Source organism: Etheostoma cragini, chromosome 15 (genome assembly GCF_013103735.1).
Source record: "Etheostoma cragini isolate CJK2018 chromosome 15, CSU_Ecrag_1.0, whole genome shotgun sequence".
NCBI lineage: Eukaryota > Metazoa > Chordata > Actinopteri > Perciformes > Percidae > Etheostoma > Etheostoma cragini.
In genome coordinates, this window is record NC_048421.1 from 19,137,151 (window position 1) to 19,159,034 (window position 21,884).

Genomic DNA, 21,884 nt, shown 5'->3' on the forward strand with positions numbered 1-21,884 from the left:
GCTACAGGTCAAAATGGCAGACGGGGCGTGACGAGCCCCCTCGAGCACGGTAAGGAGTTGTGGTCGAGCGAGAAAGAGAGTGACTGGCAAGAGAAATAAAACGTTTTCGCCGACTCATCATCCACTTTAGCAAAGCATCTCACCATCGCTAACGTTTTCCACGTTCCTATTTAGAAACAACAGATGATATATCCAGCTACAGAAAATGTTAAAAGTCGTTGCTATGGAGATAATACACTGTCTCCTCTTGTCCATTGGTGTAAACAGGCACGTTTAAGAATTGAGAGTAGTTGTGTTTCAACTCGTCTCGTTGCGAAGGTTAAGGCTCTGACACACCAACCCGATGACCGGCCGTCGGACAGTCAGGCGAGGTCAGGGACTGACTAGTCTCTCAAATCTGAAGAAAATCTTTTAAACTGACCTTTGTCGATCTGAAACAAAGACAGAATCAGCTGCACGACCTATTTCTCCTTAAACTGTTTTCAGAAACATGTTTGGGTAAACTATTTTTTTAATATACGAGATCGTATTCTGAACGAGCCGCCGTTATGGTCGGTTTTTGGAAATCTGGAGAAGCCACACCCACGTGATCGGTTATCATTTTTGGGGATCAGCGCCGCTCGTTGTTATGGAGACGTTTTACGTCAGCCCAAGTCTGCGCCGCTTCGGTGTGTTCCGAGGCGCGCTTCTGACCAACTCGAGGAGGCGGTTGGGATGGTGTGTCAGAGCCTGTACGCGTACGCTGGGTGCTAAGCCCTTCCTGTGATGGCTGCTAATTTGGAACTTAACGGTTGTTGAAGAAATTCTGGGATGAAATGACTGATTGTTTCCAGACTCTTCACCGTATTAAACTTGAGACGGCCGAGCCCGCGGGGACAAGCTCCTCAACACCAGCAGATTCAAAAGGATCCGTTAAAACACCAGCACTTTCCAGCCGTAGTGGACGAAAGAGCAGCCGAAGAAGAGGCAGTCCACCGCCTGGTCCACCAGCCAATCAAAAACCACCTCCCGGTTCCCTGAGCCAATGGTGACCCTCAGCTTGAAGTTGCCCCCCTCGCTCAGGTTGTTGTTGCTGATGGGAAACAGGTTCACCACTTCCATGTCGAAGGTGACAGCGGAGCCCACGGCGATGGCCGGCAGCTGGTTGGTCATCTCTTTACCGTTGACGAACACTGCACCTGAGAGGATAGACATCCACACTCGTACTGTTACATCACTTTCTGTAAGAGTTTTTGTAAACAGCGGCAGTGTGGGAACCACTCAGATCATAAATGAAAGTAAAATCTGCATCTGTAAAGTAAGGTTTTTGTGGGAGTAGCATCTATGTGTGCCTTTAATTGTAGCTCATTGTTGTTTCCTAAAAACAAGCATGCATGCATTTGCTTCCTCATATAACATTTGCAAAAGCCAAACATTTTTACAAACTCCAGGTTTACTATAGGCCCCCAGGAAGTGTAATAAAGCTTTTTTTACCGTAGCATTCACAGTAGCCATGGAAGCCAAAAAGACTTTTCACCGTAAACTTACGTGGTGACAGACCGTGGATCCATTTGTTTGAGCGTCATAAGAGAATTATTAATTGGGCCAGTCTCTTTTTTCTATCTATCTAGACTATTGTAAGTTTCTACTTATTTTTGTCACTGCACAATGTAAATGGTCACTCTGAGACAATGGTTTGATACAGTGGACTTTGTTAAGTGGCACTATCTGTACTTAAACCACAACTTAACGCAGTTACACGTTAGTTTGTGTTGACTTTACGGTCCAACTTAATATCAAACTGGATGCACAAGAGATCTGTGGACCCAGCTGTAGAATATGGCCATACTCATCCCCAGAACCCTGTCCGTGTCAGCGTACCGTTGGTGGAAATGCAGACGGCCTGGTCTCTCTGAAGTGACTCTTCCCCCTTCCCGCTGTCCACACACACACCCAGACTGTCCCTCCGATCCATCTGGCCTGCTGCAGATATCCTGTGCACGCACGCACACACACACACACACACACACGCACTCAGAGTTAGACTACTAACTGTATAACCATTTCCGTGAAAGAAATCCAACATGAATTTCATCAAAGGAGTCCAAAGATCTATTAGTATGTGAGCGTGTCAGTGTGCATACTTGAAGGTGAGCGTCTGGCCACAGAAGTAGGTGGGTGCGTTGGAGTAGAGGACGGGGCAGCGCGACTGGGAGGAGTCACTGCGTAGAGCAATGTTTCTCCTGCTGCTCAGGATGTAGCCCTCAGTGCCTGGACACCACTCTGGATCATGAGAGAAGCAAACACACACACACACAGAGCTTGTCAACAAATGTGGTTTTCAGGCCCTCAGAAAGTGCGTTGGACGCTGGGCCCTCATGCCATGGGGCCCAAAAAGACTTTTCCCCATAGACTGCGGAAAGACACGCCTATAAATCCATGGAAACATTTAGAATTTGATCCATTAGGTCAGATAACATTTGGAAGGATGCACCTTGTATGGCAGCCTTGGCCACAGTCTATGAATGTGTATGAATGGTTACTGTACTATGTAAAACACTTTGAATAGTCAAGACTACAAAAGCGCTTTATACATCCAGACCATTGACTAGAGTTGGGCGGTATCCAAATTTTGATACCGTCGAACCTCTTCCACTATTTTACGTATTACTGTAAAATGATGACGTAAGGCTCAGATGGCATCACCAAACTGTTGGCTTGTACCAACACTGTTGAGAAACTGAATACCAAACACTAACACTGAAACACCTCTCCCCAATTGCAGTCAAACTGCAGAAGTCGTGTTCTTCTTCGAGACCAGGTCTCTCGGCCTCTCTCTCTCTCCCCACACTAAGCATTTGTAGGCATTAAATAAACTAATTTAATATTTAATCCTTGTCTCCTATATAAGTGCATTGTATTTTGGTTTTAATGACAGTATTGAAACTGATAACGTTGCTATTTTTAAGACTCCGTGGTATTACCGCCCGACCCTACCACTGACATTTACATACCCCAACCAAATTACATGGAAATATTTACTAACATCTTGATCACAATAAAAGTACCTATATTCAAGGTACAGTAGCTGGGATGAGTTGATTCAGGGTGTAACTGGGATAAAAGAAAACATGACAGTAAGTATTGTGTGTTGACGTGTATCAACTTGCGATGATGTATAAATACGCCTCCAGTCAAAAAATACTGTACTTCAACATTTGTCAGTGTTTTATTCTTGTATATTTAAAATATTTGTAGAAAGTACAACATAGTAGAAAGAACGGTATTGCGCATCTAGGGAAATACATGTGCATGTCTGGAAATTCATGTTGCAATTTTTCAATGCTGTGAGGACGCTAATCCAAATTTCTTTCCCCCTCAGTGTATTACAGTAAAGAAAGGAAGATATCTCAAAACCTGGACTAAAACTAAAACTGTCTGCATGGTTGCATACCACGAGAGGTAAATGTTTCTGGAAGTTACGTGTCGACTTCAGCTGGTCTCGCTTTGCCAGACCTTCCTCCACAGCTCTACGTGCTAGTCTAGCTAGCTGTCTGGATTTACCCTGCAGAGATCTGAGGAGCAGAGAAAGCAGAAGGAAGTGGACATCGACTAACAGGACATGCATCCGGCAGAATTTCGGGTGGCACCGGAGCAATCCCCGAAGTGGACATAGACCAACCATCAGCTACCAAACTGGGCTTTCATCATGATGGTTACCCGTCAGCACCTCTATTGACATCATCAATATGTACCCACTGTCACAGAACACAATAATGTTTCCAACATGTTACCGTGCAGCTGTCCCTGGGTCAGATACGGCAACTCAGTCTCCACCTACCATGGGGTGCCAGTGTGGTGTAACCCGTCTGGGGGATGCTCCAGGGGCTCCACTCGGTGCGACCCTCCCCGCGGGCGCAGACCCTGAACAGATAATCATTGTGAGGATCGAGGTGGAGAACCAGGAACTCGCAGTCCCGACCTATGTATGCGTCCTCGTACTGGCTCCCCCCGCTGCCAGATCGCCGGTACTGCAGCCGATAATCCGCCGCTGCAAAGTCCTCATCCACCTGATGCACACAGATTCTAATTATTGCACATCCCTAGACATGGGAGTATGTTCTCAGTCTTTATTCCACACCCTCTGCTGACCTTACACCAGCGAACCAGCGTGCCACCCGGTCTCTCCTGCAGCTCTTCTATCTGTACGGGCGGGTGGGAGGAGACGGAGCCAAGGCGGGTCACCCGGTCTCTCAGCAGACCCAGCAGGGAGTCGTCCAGCTGGGCGGAAACACATGGAACGTCCACCAACGCTGGTACCTCTGGAAGGCTGGAAAACACACAGAACACCAGAAATGAAAAACCAGAAAGTATCCGTATCACTGTCCAGGATAGTCTAAGGCGCGCTTTTATTTTCTATCTTGGAATATTATTGCCCATAGCAGAGGATTTACTTTGCTCTATAGATGGACACCATGCAGCCTGTCTCTGTCCTACCTGTCCAGTTGGATGTGCATGGCCTTCTTGGTGAAACTGCCCAGTTTGTCCTCCTTTTCCCCGAGACCACAGCGCAGAGCTGCTTCCCCTGGAGAGACAGAGACTACATTTAAATATTTGTACGACTTTCTTATCTGACTGACCATAAAAAAAAGTCAGCATAAAAAACAGCTAAACAAGTACAAAACAACCAGTCCTTTGCAGATGGTGTCTGTCCAACAGCAGGGAGAGGAAATGTTGCATTTCAGGGACTCACCTTCTCTGAGCAGCTCGTCAGCCTGGCCCACCCCGTGTTCAATGAGGCTCTGGCAGTCATCTAGAGGTTTGATGCTGTCCGCCTCGATGGCGTCCACCTCGGCCAGCAGGGTGGCCAAACGCTCCGTCAACAACTGACTCGCCGCCGCCTGCAGCTCCGTGAAGTGGCGCCGGAGGGCCTCGCGGGCCTGACCTGAGCTGCCCCGGACCTAAGGAACAATTACAAAATAGATGAAAGTAACCACACATACTGCCCCTGAAAAGAGTGTTGGATGTTATAAAATGTCACCACTCGGATTGACTATTGATTATACTGTTAATTGATCCCCAGTGGGGAAATTACAATTTACACTCTTTTGTGAGTGAGTGAGCTTCCAGTTGAGCTGGACCAGCGCCCTGAGCGGTTGGGGAGGATACGGTGCCTTGCTCAAGAGCATCCCTGGCATCTCTCCAGCTAACTCCAGCTGAGCTCCGGTTCCCAACCCAACTCCCTACGAAGTTTCAAGTTCTTTGTCATATGCAACATGAGAACAGAGAAGCAGTCGTTGGCTATGATAGATCTTAGCTCTCAGAAGTGCATTGTCTTTTTATACATATTTAATGAGCATTGTTGGACAACTTCAGGACAGATTACAATGAAATTTGGTACAGATGTGCAGACATCACAATGTTTATTTCCTTACTATTGAAAAATCCCACGGAAATACCAAAACCAACATGTGTTAGTCTGCCTCCGCTACAGGCCTATTGGTTCTTACTAAGGATGTAAATCTTTTAAAAACAACTCACAGATATATATACTTTTATGTAAGTCTCAGTAATTTCTCCCCACAAAAAGAGCTGGTCACTGTAGTTTTTAATCAAACTAACAGGAACAGAAGTGCATTTGTCGGGGACTATTTTCAGCAGCGGATTAATCGACACTTGGTGCTCTAGAGAGTATCTGGGGCAGCAGGACAGTGTGTGTGGGATTGAATCAAAATAAACTACAGTGTGTTTTCATGGTAATGAAGAGATATGTCACCTAGGGCAACAATGTGGCTCAGTTATGTGTTTTATGAACAATGGAGCTCTATGGCACAGAGGAAGACAGCTCTACTACTAATATCATCATCATACCCAGTGTAGCCCAGACTACTACTGACGAGCAGCTTGTCAGGAAGCTTGCAGGATTGTCATCAGCGGTTCAGGTCATGTTTCAGTTCCTCTTTGCAGAACACACATTTATACACCAACACACACACACACACACACGCACACGCACATGCACACATGCATGCACGCAGTGATGGAAAGATAGCAGGAAACGGAAGGCTGATTGATAACCGCTGCACTGATAAAGCATGGACAGTCAACCCTTCCTGACCATTATCAGCTCAACCCAGACCACCAACAATCAATATTTTGTTAAAATATTACTCAAACTAAAAATATAACCAGACATCATCAAACATGGGAGGAGACGATCTAACATCAGGCGAATGTTTGGATGACTCCTCTCTTACAAGGAAAAGATGTTGTAGATAGTATTGTCTGAGTTTTCAAACACACACAGTCAGGTATCTCCAGTCTTATTCTCATTGTGTGTTTGTGTGTCATGTTTCCTGGATTCCTTTAACCCTCGTGTTGTCCTCTGGTCAAATTGACCCGTTTTCCTATATCAGTGTTCTTTTTAACTACCCAAAATAACGTGATTGAGTCCACACAAATCTCTTTGGCAAGTACAAATCTCTACTTTCACTAATTTCGGTTGTCTTATTCAATTTTATAGCATTTGAAAAAACAACTGAAGTGCTTTTGAAATAGTTTTGAGTAAAAGTTGACATGTTCCAGTCTGTGATTATCCATCAACATACATACCTTTAATTTAAGTCTAAATATTTTCTAATTTCTGCTTTTCGAACTCAAACATTAGGTATAATTTCTTAAAAATGAGGTTTATTGAACATAAATTAAAAAAAAACCTGTAAAACTAAAGTTTATAAGTTAGTGTTCCGTAGTGTTGAACATTGAAAAAAGCGTCAAAAGTGTTAAAAAAGGGACAAAAATGTAAGAAAAAGTCAAAAAACAAACAAACAAAAAACGTCAAGTGTTAAAAACATAAGGCAAAAGTGTTGATTTTCAATTTTGACGGGAAGACAACACGAGAGTTTAATCTGGTGCTGAGCCATCCCTGCTGTGGGAAAGGAGGGGGCCATGGGAAAGCAACCCTGAAGATAATGTATGATGGAACAGCTGGGATTGGGTGGAGGGAGTCTCTGACACACAAACACACAAGTCCTGGAGAGTTGGGGTAGGCAGTTTTCTGGAAAAGGCCGAACAAACGGCAGAATGTGAAGATCCCAGCTGTCCTCCTGCAGCTCTCCCCTCTCTGTCCTCCGCCCCTCTCTTCAGACAGTAACCTGTTCATACCAATTATCCACATCGTGATCGTGGTCCCGATTATATATTATTTACATCATGTACCGGACGTACAGCTGCTAAGATGAGGATTGCAACCAGTCTGTTCATTCATGGATCCTTTCTTTTTTGGATGTCACGTACATGGAACGTTCGACGGCTCGTGTGGGTGGAGACCCGGGAAGACGTCGGAGACTTGGCACAGCATGGCTGAGTCCTTAAAGGCAATGCTGTAGCCTTTTCTTGTGTTTGCGTGTGTGATTGGTCCCTTGTCTTGTGTCTGTCTGTCTGTCTGTCTGTTTCTGCATGTGTTGTTTTGTCTCCCTCCCTCCCGTTTTTTCTCTCTGTGATTTTGTGGCCCTAGGATGCGTTTCTAGGTCTCAGTGTGTTGTAGCAACTGTAAAAAATTAAAATTTGATCACAAAAAAAAAGAGATCTGTCCTGTTTTCTTTGTGAAGTCAGGCTTCTCCAGGATGCCTTGGGCACCACCACAGCCAAATGAATCAATGTGAGCATCAAACCTAAACGACTTTTCTTAGATCTAATGATTGTGGTCAGTCCCCAGTGGACTCTTTTTTTTAAAGCTTTTTCAGTGTTATTTATCTATTTATTATCTGCTCTGGGTTTTAGACCCAGATATGTTAAATTGCACATGTTTTTTATTAAAAACTTAACGTTTCAAAAGGGAGGCCCCCCAGCCCCCCGCCAAATACAGTATGTGCACCTAAACCTTCCATAAACCACTGCTAAGTGTAATTGGAGGCTCTACCAAGCTACATAAACATCCACATGAACTAGCCGCTGTGAGCCTTTGGCTAAAGTTAGCAGAAGGCTAACTATTAGCAACATTTTCTCTCCATCTCTCACACACTCTGCAGGTAATGGCACATTTTATTGCGTTTTTTTTTAAATACACATTGTATTGTTTATTACTGCATTTTGTGTGAATAGTATGTAATAATGCTTTTAAAACAAAACCCAACAAACGATTTTACTTTCCAATTTCACACACAGAAACAATTGATAAATTAAAAGGAGTCAGAGCTGAATCTCCCTCTCCACTAAGACGTGCAAAGCAACAGGAAATAGCAGCATTGTTTACAACGAGCAGCCGGAGGGGTAAATCTAGACAGCAGGAGGAAGGAAGAGATAGCAGAGAGAGAGAGAGAGAGAGATACACTCCCCTGGGACTCTGTTGGGTCAGTGGCTAACCCACATCATGTTACCCTGGACTGATTGTGTGTGTGGCCGTACACACAATCAGTGCGTGAAAGTGTGCATAAAACCATTAAAATCCATTGTCAGTGGTGGAATGTAACTAAGTACAAGTTCCAGGTACTTGTAAAGTATTTCCATTTTCTGCTCCTTTATTCTACACCGCTGCATCTCAGAGGTAAACTCAGAGTGTTTCCTCCACTACATTTATCTAGCAGCTGGAGTTACTTTTCTGATTTTTCATGCGCTTCCTGTCCATAAAAACCTGGAATCTGCAGATGTGTTGGTTTGGAATGTATTGTGATAAACTGAAGGATGCCGTGTGCCTTTACGTGTTTAGAAAATGCTCCGACTCGATCTGAATAAAAGTATCTTCAAAGCCTCCTTGATTGCAGCAACACAAAAGAATTGAACCTGACTCTAAAATAGAGCCCACCGATAAAGGATTTTTAAGGCCGATACTGATATGAATTTTTGATTATTTAAAAATCCGCCATTCCGATATATCGGCTGATATATATTTTAAAAAAATATCCCGAAACGGGTCACAAAACAAACAGATTTCCCTAACATTAGGTTTTTGTAGTTAATTCTTATTTATTTATTTATAATTTGTTTTACTGTCACAACAGATCAGCGGAACATCAAAATATATTAAAGTTTCGATAAATAAATTGTATAAAAACAAAACAACTTAAGTTATGATAATTAAAGTCCTTTGAGCATCTAAAAAAAAATAAAGAAATTGAAAAAGTGTTGCCAACAGGGACATTGTAGAGCGCCCTCTGGTGGACAAACTATGCTATCCTATTATTTATATGTCATTATAAATGCTTATGATGAATGAAAATTTAAAAAAATAAATAAATTGGAAATGCCCAATATCGGCCGATAATATCGGCCCGCCGATGTATCAGTTGGGCTCTATTCTAAAAGGAGCTATAAGCCAACAGAGCTTCCTCAACAGCCACAGGGTGGCGCTACCCGGCCTGTCCGGTCTAAGCCTGTTCTCTGATCCGTGCCAGGTGCGTGGGTGAGGCAGAGTGTGGAACCTGTTTGCGGGCCTGGCTGAGGCCATGCAGGCGCTGCTGGAGTTCACTGCGGTAGTTCTGGGCCGCCTCGATGCTTTCTTTCGCCTCCTGCAGCATCACGTCCACCTCCACAGACATCGTCCCGCCTCCTGACGCACGCGCACACACACACACACATACACACACACACGCAATAAAGAAAATTTACAAAACATACAAGATGCGGTATAACCTGAAACCAGACACACAAAAATCACACATACTGTGTTTCAGTGAGTGTCAAATGTTATCAGCTAAGCTAACACCCAGAAGAATCCTTATTTATCTTAGGTTTACTGGTGAAATTACTGTTGATTATTCCAATCTTTATAGACACAAACATCACATGTGTTTCATCAGGCAAATTGTCTCTGCTGCCGTCTTGTTTTTAAGAATTGGAATATTTCCTCTTTGTTTATAACAGATGGAAAAGTCGGCACACTGATAATGTTCCCATGAACATATTTTACCCCCACCAAGTGACATTCGGAGCATCAAGCTCACCTTCAGACGCTAAATACACGTTCACAGGAGCATTATCTAGTGTGCAGACTCTATTTTTCTGTATTGAGCATGTTCTTCTGTCCAGCACATAGACTGTATATTAATATTTACAGTCTATGATTAAGCAGCTAGTAATCATCATAGATGTGCATGCAGTTGTAAATCCTTTTTTTTCTCTTTGCTTCTGGTCTGAGGTTATATTAACAGCTAAAAAAAGTGAAAAACACCATATCTTTACAATAGTAACACTGAGTTCTTACTTTCATTCAGAAAGTAATGGAGGTGAAATAAATGGAAACACCACATTCATTAGTACTTAGAGATCATGCACACATCCAATGTGATGAAGAAAACTCGCCTCATGATGCTGGAGAGAGGCTGGATCAGTCACACTAGTTTACTGTTATGTAACTTTAGTTTTTTTTCTAGTAATTCAATAAATTACTAGAGACAAAATCCCATATTAAAGCAAACTGCTGATCTAAATCTTTTCTTTAAAAGGAACAATTTAGTAGTGTGAAGTCACTTTTGACTTCACACTAAAAGACACACAATTGTTAAAACTGTAAAGATGAAACGTTAATATTTTCTGTATTGATGTTGGACGCTGGTGTTTCTACTCTCAGTGTGTTCTGAGTGACAGTGCGTGTGTTATCTCAGTGAGGGTTGTTCATAGTGTGTGTCTGCACCCAGCCTGTTTTGGGATGTGTGTTGAGAGTTGTGTTGCTGTGAATGAATTTTTCAGGTGAAGTAAACTGTTCAGCTCAGGTGACTGTTGGTAGTGCAGACTGTGGCTTCAGTTGTGCCGTTTAGCAATAAAATCAAAAATCAATTTTGTTTTTGTCCTTATGGTGTATTAAGAGTACACTGATGAGCATTACATTCAAATCAATTTCAGCATAAAAGCATGTTTATGGAGTCAAATAACCTGCATCCTTGACCACAAGAGACTACAGGTACAACGCTGCATGCAGAGCATTTTGACTGGTAGAGGATGTGTGGCAACAAGACAACCACTTCCTACTGCTACCAGGCAGCAACCAACCAGTTAACAGCACGTCTTTACTTCAGTACGCTGCACAGTGGGGACAGACTGATACTGACTTTTCTAGCATACAATTTGAATGACTGCTCAGTCTGATATAACATTAAGTACTCAGTAAGCCTTCCTGACCCCAGACCACACTGAGTGAGGCCCAGCAGGTAACATGAAGTCAGTTCATTTAGCTCCTTCCTGTGACCTTAGCATCCATTACCAAAGATTACTAAAATAATGCTGCTGTGCTGCTACATTTGGTTATTTTGGCTTCGTGTTAAATGTTAAGGCCATTCAGTCAATATGTGAAAACTGATTGCACAGAACAGAACACAAAGTAACGTCAACATGTGCTGTAACAACAACAGCTCTAATGTCCCTGCCGTCACAAACGTATAACACTGCTTCTGAAAGTTTGCAACTCGACGTCTACGGCAACCCGTCTCACAGAAACACTTTTCCAACAGTGTATATAACAAAATACATTAAAGTATTAGAGTATTTTCCCCTGGTAGTCACGGAAAAAACTCTCAACTGTCTTCTGAATATTAATTGTCAAGCATCAGCGTGGGTGCAAGACAATTAAATACTCAAAGACAATGAAATAAAAGCGCTGCAACATCACATTGTATCCAGCTTCCTTTTACTTCCAAAGTATTTTATAAATTCACCTTAATAATTGTGATTATGATTGTTTTCCATAATCGAGCAGCCTCATAGCATAAAATATGAAAATATATTGCCAATACGCGTATTTGGAGTCCATAGAACTGTTGGACCCAGATACTCTGACTTGAACATTTATATTAAAAGGGGTAGGGTAGGGCAACACACCATTCTTTGTGAACGAATCAAGGTGATTTATATCCAATCTATTGATTGCATTTTTTTTAATTTATTGATTATTGTTAACTTAATCCCGCAGCATAAAGAGAAATTAAATTGAATTTTTGGTTAGATTAACAGGCCAAAACCACCAAGGCATTGACTATGATATAACACTTAGAACATGAAATGGTCATATTTGAGAAGCTGGAGAAAGCAAATGTTTTTTCCATTTCTGAAAATTCATTTTCTGCTGACTGACCAATCATTTAATCAACTACCGTAATTCCTCAAATAAAGACCGATAGTCAGTTAAAACACGGGCATCCGATAGTGGCCGGGGCGTGGTCAACACGGACAAATAAAAGCCGGCCTCAAATTAAGGCCGGGGGAAAAAAAGTGTGGATAATCTCCAAAGTGCCTTTCATACAATGTCAAGTTTACCGTAATGTACATTTCTACCAATTTAAGATTCAACATTATATTCATGCTCTTTTTCTGGGTTATGGTACTCATGTAGAGTATTATTTTCCTACCAGTATTTTAGTTAGGTGCGGCTGTATGTGTTACTCAGCCAAGTGTAGTGTGTAACATACAGGTGCCAACAGATAGCAGTAGCTACATTAGATGTAACACAGGTCTCATTTAGGGACAGCAGAGCATGAAGGACATTTTCAACAACAAAAACGAAAAACGTTTTTTTAAGTATGCGGAGGAAAACTCATGTGAAAAAGCTGCAAGACATTTCAACATTGAGCCCAAGAGAATCCGAGACTGGAAGAAACAGAAGGTTGAGCAGACAACATTAGCCGACAGGAGCAGAGCACGGCCAGCTAGCTGGAGGTGGGATGAAAAGAGTTAGCCTTGAGCTAAAAACAAAGCTAGCTACCTGGAGGAGGAAGGAAAAGAGTTAGCCTTGAGCTAAAAACAAAGCTAGCTAGCTGGAGGAGGAAGGAAGCGAGTTAGGCTGGAGCTAGAAACAAAGCAAGCTAGCTGGAGGAGGAAGGAAAAGAGTTAGCCTGGAGCTAGAACAAAAGCTAGCTAGCTGGAAGAGGAAGGAAAAGAGTTAGCCTGGAGCTAGAACAAAAGCTAGCTAGCTGGAAGAGGAAGGAAAAGAGTCAGCCTGGAGCTAAAAACAAAGTTAGCTAGCTGAAGGAGGAAGGAAAAGAGTTAGCCTGGAGCTAGAAACAAAGCTAGCTAGCTACCGTCTGTAACGTTAATCAGATACTGGTGTGCTGTATGCTCTTATTGTATTCTACCAGCAATACCATAGTACCTATATTTGAAATAAATACCCAGTACATTTACAGGGTTCAAACTGACACAGTGGCGGTTGTGATTATTTCTGACCCAAAATGCTTTGTCGCCCTTCTGGTGATATTTTTGCAGATTTTTCTTAAAAAATGAATGATCTCTGGCCACTGGAATGCCACGACTTTTTATTTAAAATGGTTTATTTAACACAATTGTACTTATCAAACAGATGGAATTACAAATAAAGGCCTGCCTCAATAAAAGCCTGCTTCAAACAAAAGCCGGGCACCTTTTGCGGTTCAGGTGAATAAAGGCCCCAGCTTTTATATCAGCTCTGCCGCCGATGTTACGGCTGACACTGATCCACTCCATTGTATCAGATCAGTACATCTTTAACGTTTCCACAGAAAAATAGAAACATTTTGATTTTTAAATTTTGATTTCAGTGGGACATTTGTTACTTAATGCTTTTTGATTTAATTCATTTATTATCCTCAATTTCAAATCAATAAATGTTTTAGTGAAGACCTTCCCTTTAATACACCTCTCCTGACTGTGGACTAATATGGAGAAACCTGCATCCAGTTACACGTTCATGCCCACACCATGTTAGAAAACAACGCTTACTTCAATCTTCCAATGTTTAAGTATTGAAATGATGAAGTTTTAAAGAAGTTACTTTCTTTTTTTCTCCGTCCTCCTCAGAGCTGAAAGTAATGACACAACCTGGCCCCTGGCTGCGGTCGGCCACGCTTCCTTTACAGCGTCTAAAGAGGAAGTCCCTGACAGGCTTCATGCTGCTGCCACATACAGTACACTAGGGCTATAGGAACAAATTCCCAAAGTCGAATGCTATTCAAATAGAAAAAGAAATCAATACTATTTGAATGTTGAAATTATTATTGGACTCAGGCCTGCACAATTCGGGGGAAATTATGAATCATGATTTTTTACCTTAGAATTGATATCATTGAAATGTATTATCTGCCATGATTTTTTTCACACAACGTGTAATGTTTATTGCACACATGAAGCATGATTAAACAAAACAAATTGGCAGTACCAAATAAGTCAGTAAGATTAATTATTATAAAATCTTAATTCACCCTGGTTACAATTTAATTTTTAAATACTGTAACTTTGATTAAATAAAAAAATAAAAACGTAATGCATCGGGATACTGATAAATACAAAAATACATTTAAAAAACTTTTTTTAATGACTTTGTCATTTGATTTTATGAGCCGACTGCATTTGACACAGACTGTATAAAACGGGTTTTAAAGTGCTCCCAAGGGCTGCAATGCTCTCCCTTCTCCCCATTTAAGCCTCTATTTACAGGCTTGTAGTGATGTGCTATAGGTGCCAAAAGAAATCATGACGTTGAAGCTAACTGACTAACTAGTTGACTAACATCAACTTTAGCGGTCTCCATGAAGATCCCAGCTAAGCTAACTCTGACAGCTTTAGGGCCGTTAACATCAACTTTAGCTTTCTTCATGAAGCTCCCGGCTAAGCTAACTCTGACAGCTGTAGGGCAGCTAACATCAACTTTAGCTTTCTTCATGAAGCTCCCGGCTAAGCTAACTCTGACAGCTGTAGGGCAGCTAACATCAACTTTAGCTTTCTTCATGAAGCTCCCAGCTAACTGCTTACAGGTCGCAACACAATTAGGAAACCAGAACTAATGTTAACAGAAGCATTTTGGCTAGATGGATATCGATACTAAAGTCATGTATACCTATTTCCCACCCTTTTTCCGATTTGTAGTCGCAGTCTGTCACTCCGTTAGCTAACGTTAGCCAACCTATTAATACAAAAAAAAAATCACAATGTAAGTAACACAAACTAACGTCTAACAGGAAGTCATTGTGCTAACTCAGCAACATTAGCTTTTGGAGCAGCTTCATTACACTTGTTCGATAATGTGGTATTACAGAGTTCTCAGTTGATATGAGTTGGTCGCTGTGTGCTCGTGGTGAAAAATAATGTAATAATAATAATAATTATGTAATCATGTGTATGAGATCCTCTTCAAGGCCACGCTGATTGTGTAAGTCCCTCTCGTTTTTATTACCTAAAAGCCCTTGTTGCAAATGGTTTGTGTTGTCTAACAAACAGTCCAAATCTGTACAAGTGTACCTAATGAAGTGGCCGGTGAGTGTACACTTATCATGGAAGTCCATGAATGGGCCTAAATTAGGATAGATGTCACATAACATGTTGATCAGATCCCACAAAACCAGTAAACTGATCTACTATTCTCTAGTAGCATATAGCCACATGATTGCAGATGTAGGGCTACAGAATTATGCAGGCACTCTCTCACTCACTCATAACTGTCTCCCCCTCTCTCCTTCTTTCTGCTAACAAACTGACCAGAACAGCAGCCATTACCAGACACCCAAACATAGATTTTGTTTTTCATCTTTATGCTCTAAAAAAAGGACGATGGCCCTCTCTCCATGTCTCTAATCCTGTAGTTTATAATCCCTCTTTCTCTCCAGAATCTATGGGCACTTTACCAAGCAAATGTAAAACTGGGTTGTCCTATACCACAAACAATAAATTGTCTATATATAATACAGGTGTGGCTGTATCTAAACCAAACCCAAACAAACCTGTATTATTTATGGTTGTATGCTTTGTATGTAAATGCGCAGCCGGAGAGTATCAGCAGTGTTCTTTTCAGAGTATTTAGGTCAACCTGCATGGAATGATGTCCTACTTTCCTGCTTTCACAGGTCTGTCGAAATATGCAGTGAAACAACCAAGCTCTGCCTAGAGAGGAAAACAAGCCTTAAAGAGGCTTCTTCTTTAAGACTTGCAAACACGAAAGGTTACCTTGACTGATAAAACAGACTTGAATAAAGGAGGTTGTTGTGTGGCGTTTGCTTGTTTATTCTGCTTCATCATTCTGAATTTTAATATTCTTCTTAATGTCCTCAAAAGTTGTTCTTATACTCATGTTGTTTTAAAGTATTTAAGTCAACGCAATCACTATAACCATCCTACAAACTTGACAAACCTAAAAGAAAAAACAATTTCACTTTATTTTGATGAGTACCTGGATGTTTCATACCGTTATTGACCCAATCTGTCAATAAGTATCAAGGAGTTTAAATAGGCTTCTTGGAATTCCTGTAAGCATGCGGTACATGCTGTGACTAACAGGAAAGCTATGAAAGGCAATCATGTGCACATTAATATTTTTATTATTAGAGCAGACAACTGACAAGAAGACATGTCTCAACTCGCTCACAACTTCCGTATTTAGTAGCTAGCTAGTTATTTCATCAAGTTTAACCTCCGTCGACCAGCATGAGGCAGCCCTATAGTCTTCTTTAGAAGTTCAACAACGTAAAAATGTATAATTCCATTATTCACGATGCATTGGGTATGGTAATGTCACAAGGAGGCAGGTCGCCGTGGCAATCCTAATTTATCTGGCGTTTGGGGAGAACGACTTCCAAACTCCGTTGAGAAATCTCATATTTTTAAGTTGGCGCTGGTGTTGGCAAACACACATACACCACAATAACATATTAAAGAGTTTCCCTAAAATAATTATGTATTTTATACAATTCGGCGAAGAAGCTGTTTACTAAGCAACATCTTTATCCATCAAATGTCAGCTTTAGTAGACGGTCGTTACTGTGTATTTTGGTGGAAGACGATGATTGCAATAACAGACGAACTAGCTTAAAAGTTTTCATAAGCTGTTAATAAGTATGAAAGAGTGCTACTAATGATATAGTTGATTCCGTTAAGCTACAAAATGCACTATTTGCAAGTTAGCGAGACGACATGTTAATGGAGTTTGTCGTTACCTTCTCTCAGTAACGTTTAAAGGCAAGAAGGAAAGTTGGGGCTAGCTTGTGGCCAAAAGACAATGATCAACTATCGGAGCATGCTTGGAAAAGCAAACCCAACAAGCTACGAAAGAAAACAACGAATCGGTGAAATCATTATATGGAGAAGTGTTCAAACATACCTGTTTTACTGCTTTGTGGTAGCCATGTAGTCCCAAAACTTCTGAATAAACTCCTTGCCGCTACACCACAGATAGATATGCCGAAGTTTTGCTCAAGTCCAAAAATGACACTATCGAGAATTTCGGGACTGCAGCCAATCACAGCAAAGGTAGGTTTGATCGACAAGAAATCAGCCAATCGGATTCACATGCTTTGTTATCCCCTCCCTCATCGACCCATCGAAGTGAATTGATGTAATGAATTAATGTGTGACCTACAAATAATGTTGTTGTTGTTGTTGTTGTGTATATTTATTTAATTTCTTGTAATTGTTTAATGTTTTATCATTGTATCTTCTATATTATTTTATTATATGTTTATTATTAGTAATATGTCATCATCACTAATTTACTTATAATTTTACCATTGTATTTAAGTTGATGTATAATTATGTTTATAATTAAATAAAGTACATTTGGGTGTCCGTTTTTGTAAGTACATTTTCACATGCACTAATGAAAAGGTTTACATGTTGCAATTGCACTGTAAACATCTTTAAATAAAACTACAATCTTTACAAACATTTGACAGTAATGGAGTATTTTACATGCAGCACCACAAACGTGTGTGTGTGACTTCATGAGGTTGATGCCATACACAGAGATCTAAAATGTGTTATTTCAGTACCTTTTGTTTACACAGATATTGAGATCCCCAGCTCCCATAAAAGAGACGTGACAGGCACAAATAAGAGTTTTAGGGTGAAAAACTATAAACCAGTCAACCTATTTACCAATCCTGCAACAATTGATATAATAAGTCAAATCAGTGATTTAGGCTATATGTCACAGTTTGTGCACCTTTGATCGAATATTAAAATAGCTTAGAGCAACACATCATATCATAGAAAAAAGTAATCAGAGGTTTGACCAGGCCAGTCTGGCCAGTAGTGAGTGATCTGCCAGTCAGTGTAAAACAGGCTTCTTTCCCATCTCAGTGTAACAGGCAGTATGACACACTCTGTGTGGAGTGACACCGTCCTCTACTGGCTGTAAGGCATACAGCACGCTGCAGGCTGTCTGCTGGAATGGAATTCAGTCTCTAGCAGTTTTCTTACAGTTAAATCTAATGGCCAGTGTAGCCGGAGCGTGTCTGAGTGACCATATGCAGAGCAGTTGTATTTCTGTTTTAAAGGAAAGAAAAAGCACACAACATGGCCAGGGGCCAAAAAGAAAGAACAAAGGGATGAAGGCAGTATAAATACAGCCTCTCAATAAGGTGACCTGATTGCACCTGAGGGGGGCGTGGCCTTGCCAGGCAGGAGCCTCAGGTGGGAATGTGTGACCTCTTGATGGGGGCTTCGGACACTTTATCATGTTTTAGGGTTATATCAGTAGAAACAGAAAAAAAACACAGTGGCACCACAAAACTACACAATACAAGCTTCCTTAAATATCATTAGAGAGACAGAGAGAGAGAGAGAGAGAGAGAGAGAGAGAGAGAGAGAGAGAGAGAGAGAGAGAGAGAGAGAGAGAGAGATTGTTTTTTATAAAACCTTTATTTAAAAAAAAAACTATAAACCCCAAATTAATTTTCCGTAACAATAAATAGGGAACACAGAAAATACTGCACCTAAAAAAACAGGTTAGTTTAGCCAACAAACAATTCACATATCTAACTAAAAAATGAAATATCATACTACAGAGCATATTGCATTGCAGAGACAAAGAGAGAGAGAGAGAGACAGAGAAAGGGAGAGAGAGTGAGAGAGGGGAAGAGAGAGAGAGAGAGGGAGAGGGAGGGAGAGAGAGAGAGGGAGAGGGAGAGAGAGAGGGAGAGAGAGAGAGAGAGAGAGAGAGAGAGAGAGAGAGAGAGAGAGAGAGAGAGAGAGAGGGAGAGAGAGGGAGAGAGAGAAAGAGAGAGAGAGAGAGAGAGCTCATTGCGGGTTTGGGCATCGCAGATCTGACAGAGCGTGGACTGGCTCGGGACGTCTCACAGCCAACTATACCTTACGGCTGTTGTCGATGTCGGTGACGCAGTTATTAGACGGGGATCTAGGTCTGAGCAGCCCGGGACAATCCCTCAGATTATCGCTTGACCCGCAGGATTTGTTGAAGAGGCACCTGATTCACCGGGAGCGATACGTCGAGTGAGAGCAGGAAGAATGATCTAGATTTATATTTATGTTCCACTGGGACATTTTCCACTAGCTTCTCCATCTCTCATGTGGATAAGGATCGGATGCCTTTTACGCATGCATAACTCCTGGACGCGGTGCTTTAGAGGAGCCCTCTTTAAGTGACCAAAGTGGATCCATGGCAGCTTTTACGCATGACTCGATATCACCGCTTGAGAAACTTTTGGGGGGAATCTGCATTTCTCAGTACTCTTCTTAGATCCGATAATGTGTGGTATTCCTGCTGCCGGTGGAATCGTAATCCCCCCCTGATTACCGCGCACAGATGGATTTCGTCGTGCCTGCCAGCCGGCTGACTCCAGGGCCTAGACTCGTTATTTTAACCGCTATCAGTGCGTCTTGATTGGCGAATTGAAGCCACAGGCTAGTCAAGCATAAATCTGGGCCCACAGCGTTGCCCACCGGTGCCAAAATGAGGAGAGTTGTACTGAAAGAAGCCGCCAAACGATTCCCCTGGCTGGCCAATGTCACTCTGTACGGGTGCTTATTCGCCGGCGGTGACATGGTCCATCAGCTCATAGCTCAGGAGGAGCGCATGGACTGGAAACACACTCGCGACGTGGCAATTGTGGCAATCAGTTTCCATGGAAACTTCAATTACTTCTGGCTGCGAGCCCTGGAGAGGCGTTTCCCCGGAAAGTCCGCCGGGATGGTTTTCCGCAAACTCCTGCTGGACCAAAGCTTCGCGTCGCCTTTGGCCACCAGTGTCTTCTACACAGGTAAACCAGCCTGGTTGAAAATCCATAAAACCTGAAGGCAGTTCAGAGTTCGGTTAATGAAAGGGAAAGTGCAGACACACTCTTGGTCTCTGTTTTTCACAGGGAAATCATCTATCAAAAACTTACATATATATTATTATATTATATAATAAAACACCTCACTAATTCTTTTTTTCCAAACCATCAGAGCAGGAACACGTTCCCAAATATGTGTTATCAGGTCAAAGTTTATGAAATGCTCTGAATCTTTGCCGTCGTGCAACAACATGCAGCAAAACCTCGAAACTCAGGCGGATTACTGATTAAATATCACACCCAACATTCATTTAAAACACGTTAACACTACACTGTTGGAAGGTTATAAGGCGACATGTCGCTGTCAAACCTAATTTGGGTCAAGGTGAGGAGTCTTTCCGCACGATTTGAGATTGTGCGTAATGACGCATTTCACCCAAAACTCGTGCTTAAATGTCTCCTCTGCTCCGCAGGTGTGAGCTTCTTGGAGGGAAAGGAGGACATATTGGAAGACTGGAGAGAGAAGTTCTTTAACACCTGGAAGGTAAGCAAGGCCTCGGCTGCATCAAGGGAAGGAAGTCACCCTCCACTCCACACAGTCACTGCTGCGAGCTCCCAACCAGATTAACCTAGATTGGGCCTTTGCTGCTTTTGCGCAGTGGGCACCACACCCGGGCACAAACCGGGTAACTCATTCGCGAGTCCTGCCTGCTGAAAGCCTGCCAGATGTTTAACACAGTGTCATGCTGCTGGAACTGCAGTATAACGCTTCATGATCCTGGTACATACCAATGTAGCAACGACTTATAGATAGTGTCCTTAAATCGTATCTTCCCTAGATGTGCAAAATGTTTAGGATCAATAATATTACATACTATTATATATGTAATTGTTCCACGGTGGTGGAAATAAACTAAGTTATTTTGACAAGTTACTTAATAGATTAAGATTACTCAAACTATGGTACATTTACAGTGGCTTGAGTACACGTCAATGCTATAGTTGATTTTAAAAGAAGAATAAAAAACATCTTTTGGAAGTTGATCCTAATTCTAAAAAATTGGAAAATCCAACCTTTTAATGACAACAACTTTCTTTATGAATGAATAATGTATTTTAAATAAATAAGTGTTCTTCCTTAAAATACAGGGGCATAAGTATACACACCCATGTTAAATTCCCATAGAGGCGGACAATTTTTTACTATTAAAGGCCAGTTATTTCATAGATCAGGATACTATGCATCCTGATAAAGTCCCCTTGGCCTTTGGAATTAAAATCCCCCCCCCCATCATCACATAACCTTCACTTTACATGGAGATTGGCATGGGGAACCTTCAATAAGACTATCTCTCAATGCAAATCAAACCAGCTATTAAGCTAACTGAAATAACACCATGCCAATCTCTATGCAAGGTGAAGGGTATGTGATGATGTGGGGGGGGGGGATTTTGATTCCAAAAGCCAAGGGAACTTCATCAGGATGCATAGTATCCTGATCCATGAAATAACTGGCCTTTAATTATAAAAATGTGCCTGCCACTATGGGAATTTAACATAGGAGTGTGTATACTTATGCCCCCTGTATTTTAAGGAAGAACATTTATTTATTTAGTAATACATTATTCACTCTCAAAGAAAATTGGTGTCCTTAAAAGGTTGGATTTCAATATAATAATTAACACTTTAAGGTAACATCATTTTGCATAATAACACTTAAAAACTAAATTTTGATGATTAAAGTGTACTTTTACTCAAGAAAGGATTTGAAAGCAGGACTTTACTTGTAATGAAGTAAAAATAAACTGTGGTACTACTACTTTTACTTCAGCATATATTCTTTTTTTTTTTTAACTTTATTTTTTTTTTTTCACATAAGATGCCAAGTATACATATAAACCACATATACATAAAGTACAATTATAAAATACAATTAAGTTGAGA

At 41.4% G+C, this 21,884-nt stretch overlaps 2 protein-coding genes across 2 annotated transcripts; one reads left to right on the plus strand and one right to left on the minus strand.

Annotated features, from left to right (window-relative positions):
• Positions 1-614: 614 nt before the first annotated feature.
• Positions 615-17,149, minus strand: crlf3 (cytokine receptor-like factor 3). Its single transcript, XM_034893861.1, has 9 exons — positions 17,030-17,149; positions 9,399-9,526; positions 4,733-4,940; positions 4,477-4,564; positions 4,132-4,309; positions 3,821-4,049; positions 2,124-2,262; positions 1,861-1,973; positions 615-1,178 (listed from the first exon to the last, which is right to left on the minus strand). The coding sequence occupies exons 2-9, from the start codon at positions 9,513-9,515 to the stop codon at positions 913-915; spliced, it is 1,338 nt and encodes a 445-aa protein (XP_034749752.1). The 5' UTR covers positions 9,516-9,526; positions 17,030-17,149; the 3' UTR covers positions 615-912.
• A 1,789-nt stretch (positions 17,150-18,938) lies between these two features.
• Positions 18,939-20,599, plus strand: LOC117957816 (mpv17-like protein). Its single transcript, XM_034893862.1, has 2 exons — positions 18,939-19,925; positions 20,414-20,599. The coding sequence occupies exons 1-2, from the start codon at positions 19,619-19,621 to the stop codon at positions 20,566-20,568; spliced, it is 462 nt and encodes a 153-aa protein (XP_034749753.1). The 5' UTR covers positions 18,939-19,618; the 3' UTR covers positions 20,569-20,599.
• Positions 20,600-21,884: the final 1,285 nt, after the last annotated feature.

What these genes read in the sequence shown, in the direction of transcription:
- LOC117957816 (XM_034893862.1), top strand. Translation starts at nt 19,619, where the DNA reads ATGAGGAGAGTTGTACTGAAAGAAGCCGCCAAACGATTCCCCTGGCTG. An exon ending in CACCAGTGTCTTCTACACAG is followed by an intron (nt 19,926 to 20,413) that starts GTAAACCAGCCT and finishes TCTGCTCCGCAG; the next exon opens with GTGTGAGCTTCTTGGAGGGA.
- crlf3 (XM_034893861.1), bottom strand. Translation starts at nt 9,515, where the DNA reads ATGTCTGTGGAGGTGGACGTGATGCTGCAGGAGGCGAAAGAAAGCATC. An exon ending in ATGCACATCCAACTGGACAG is followed by an intron (nt 4,310 to 4,476) that starts GTAGGACAGAGA and finishes TGTGTTTTCCAG; the next exon opens with CCTTCCAGAGGTACCAGCGT. An exon ending in CGCTGGTTCGCTGGTGTAAG is followed by an intron (nt 4,050 to 4,131) that starts GTCAGCAGAGGG and finishes TGTGTGCATCAG; the next exon opens with GTGGATGAGGACTTTGCAGC.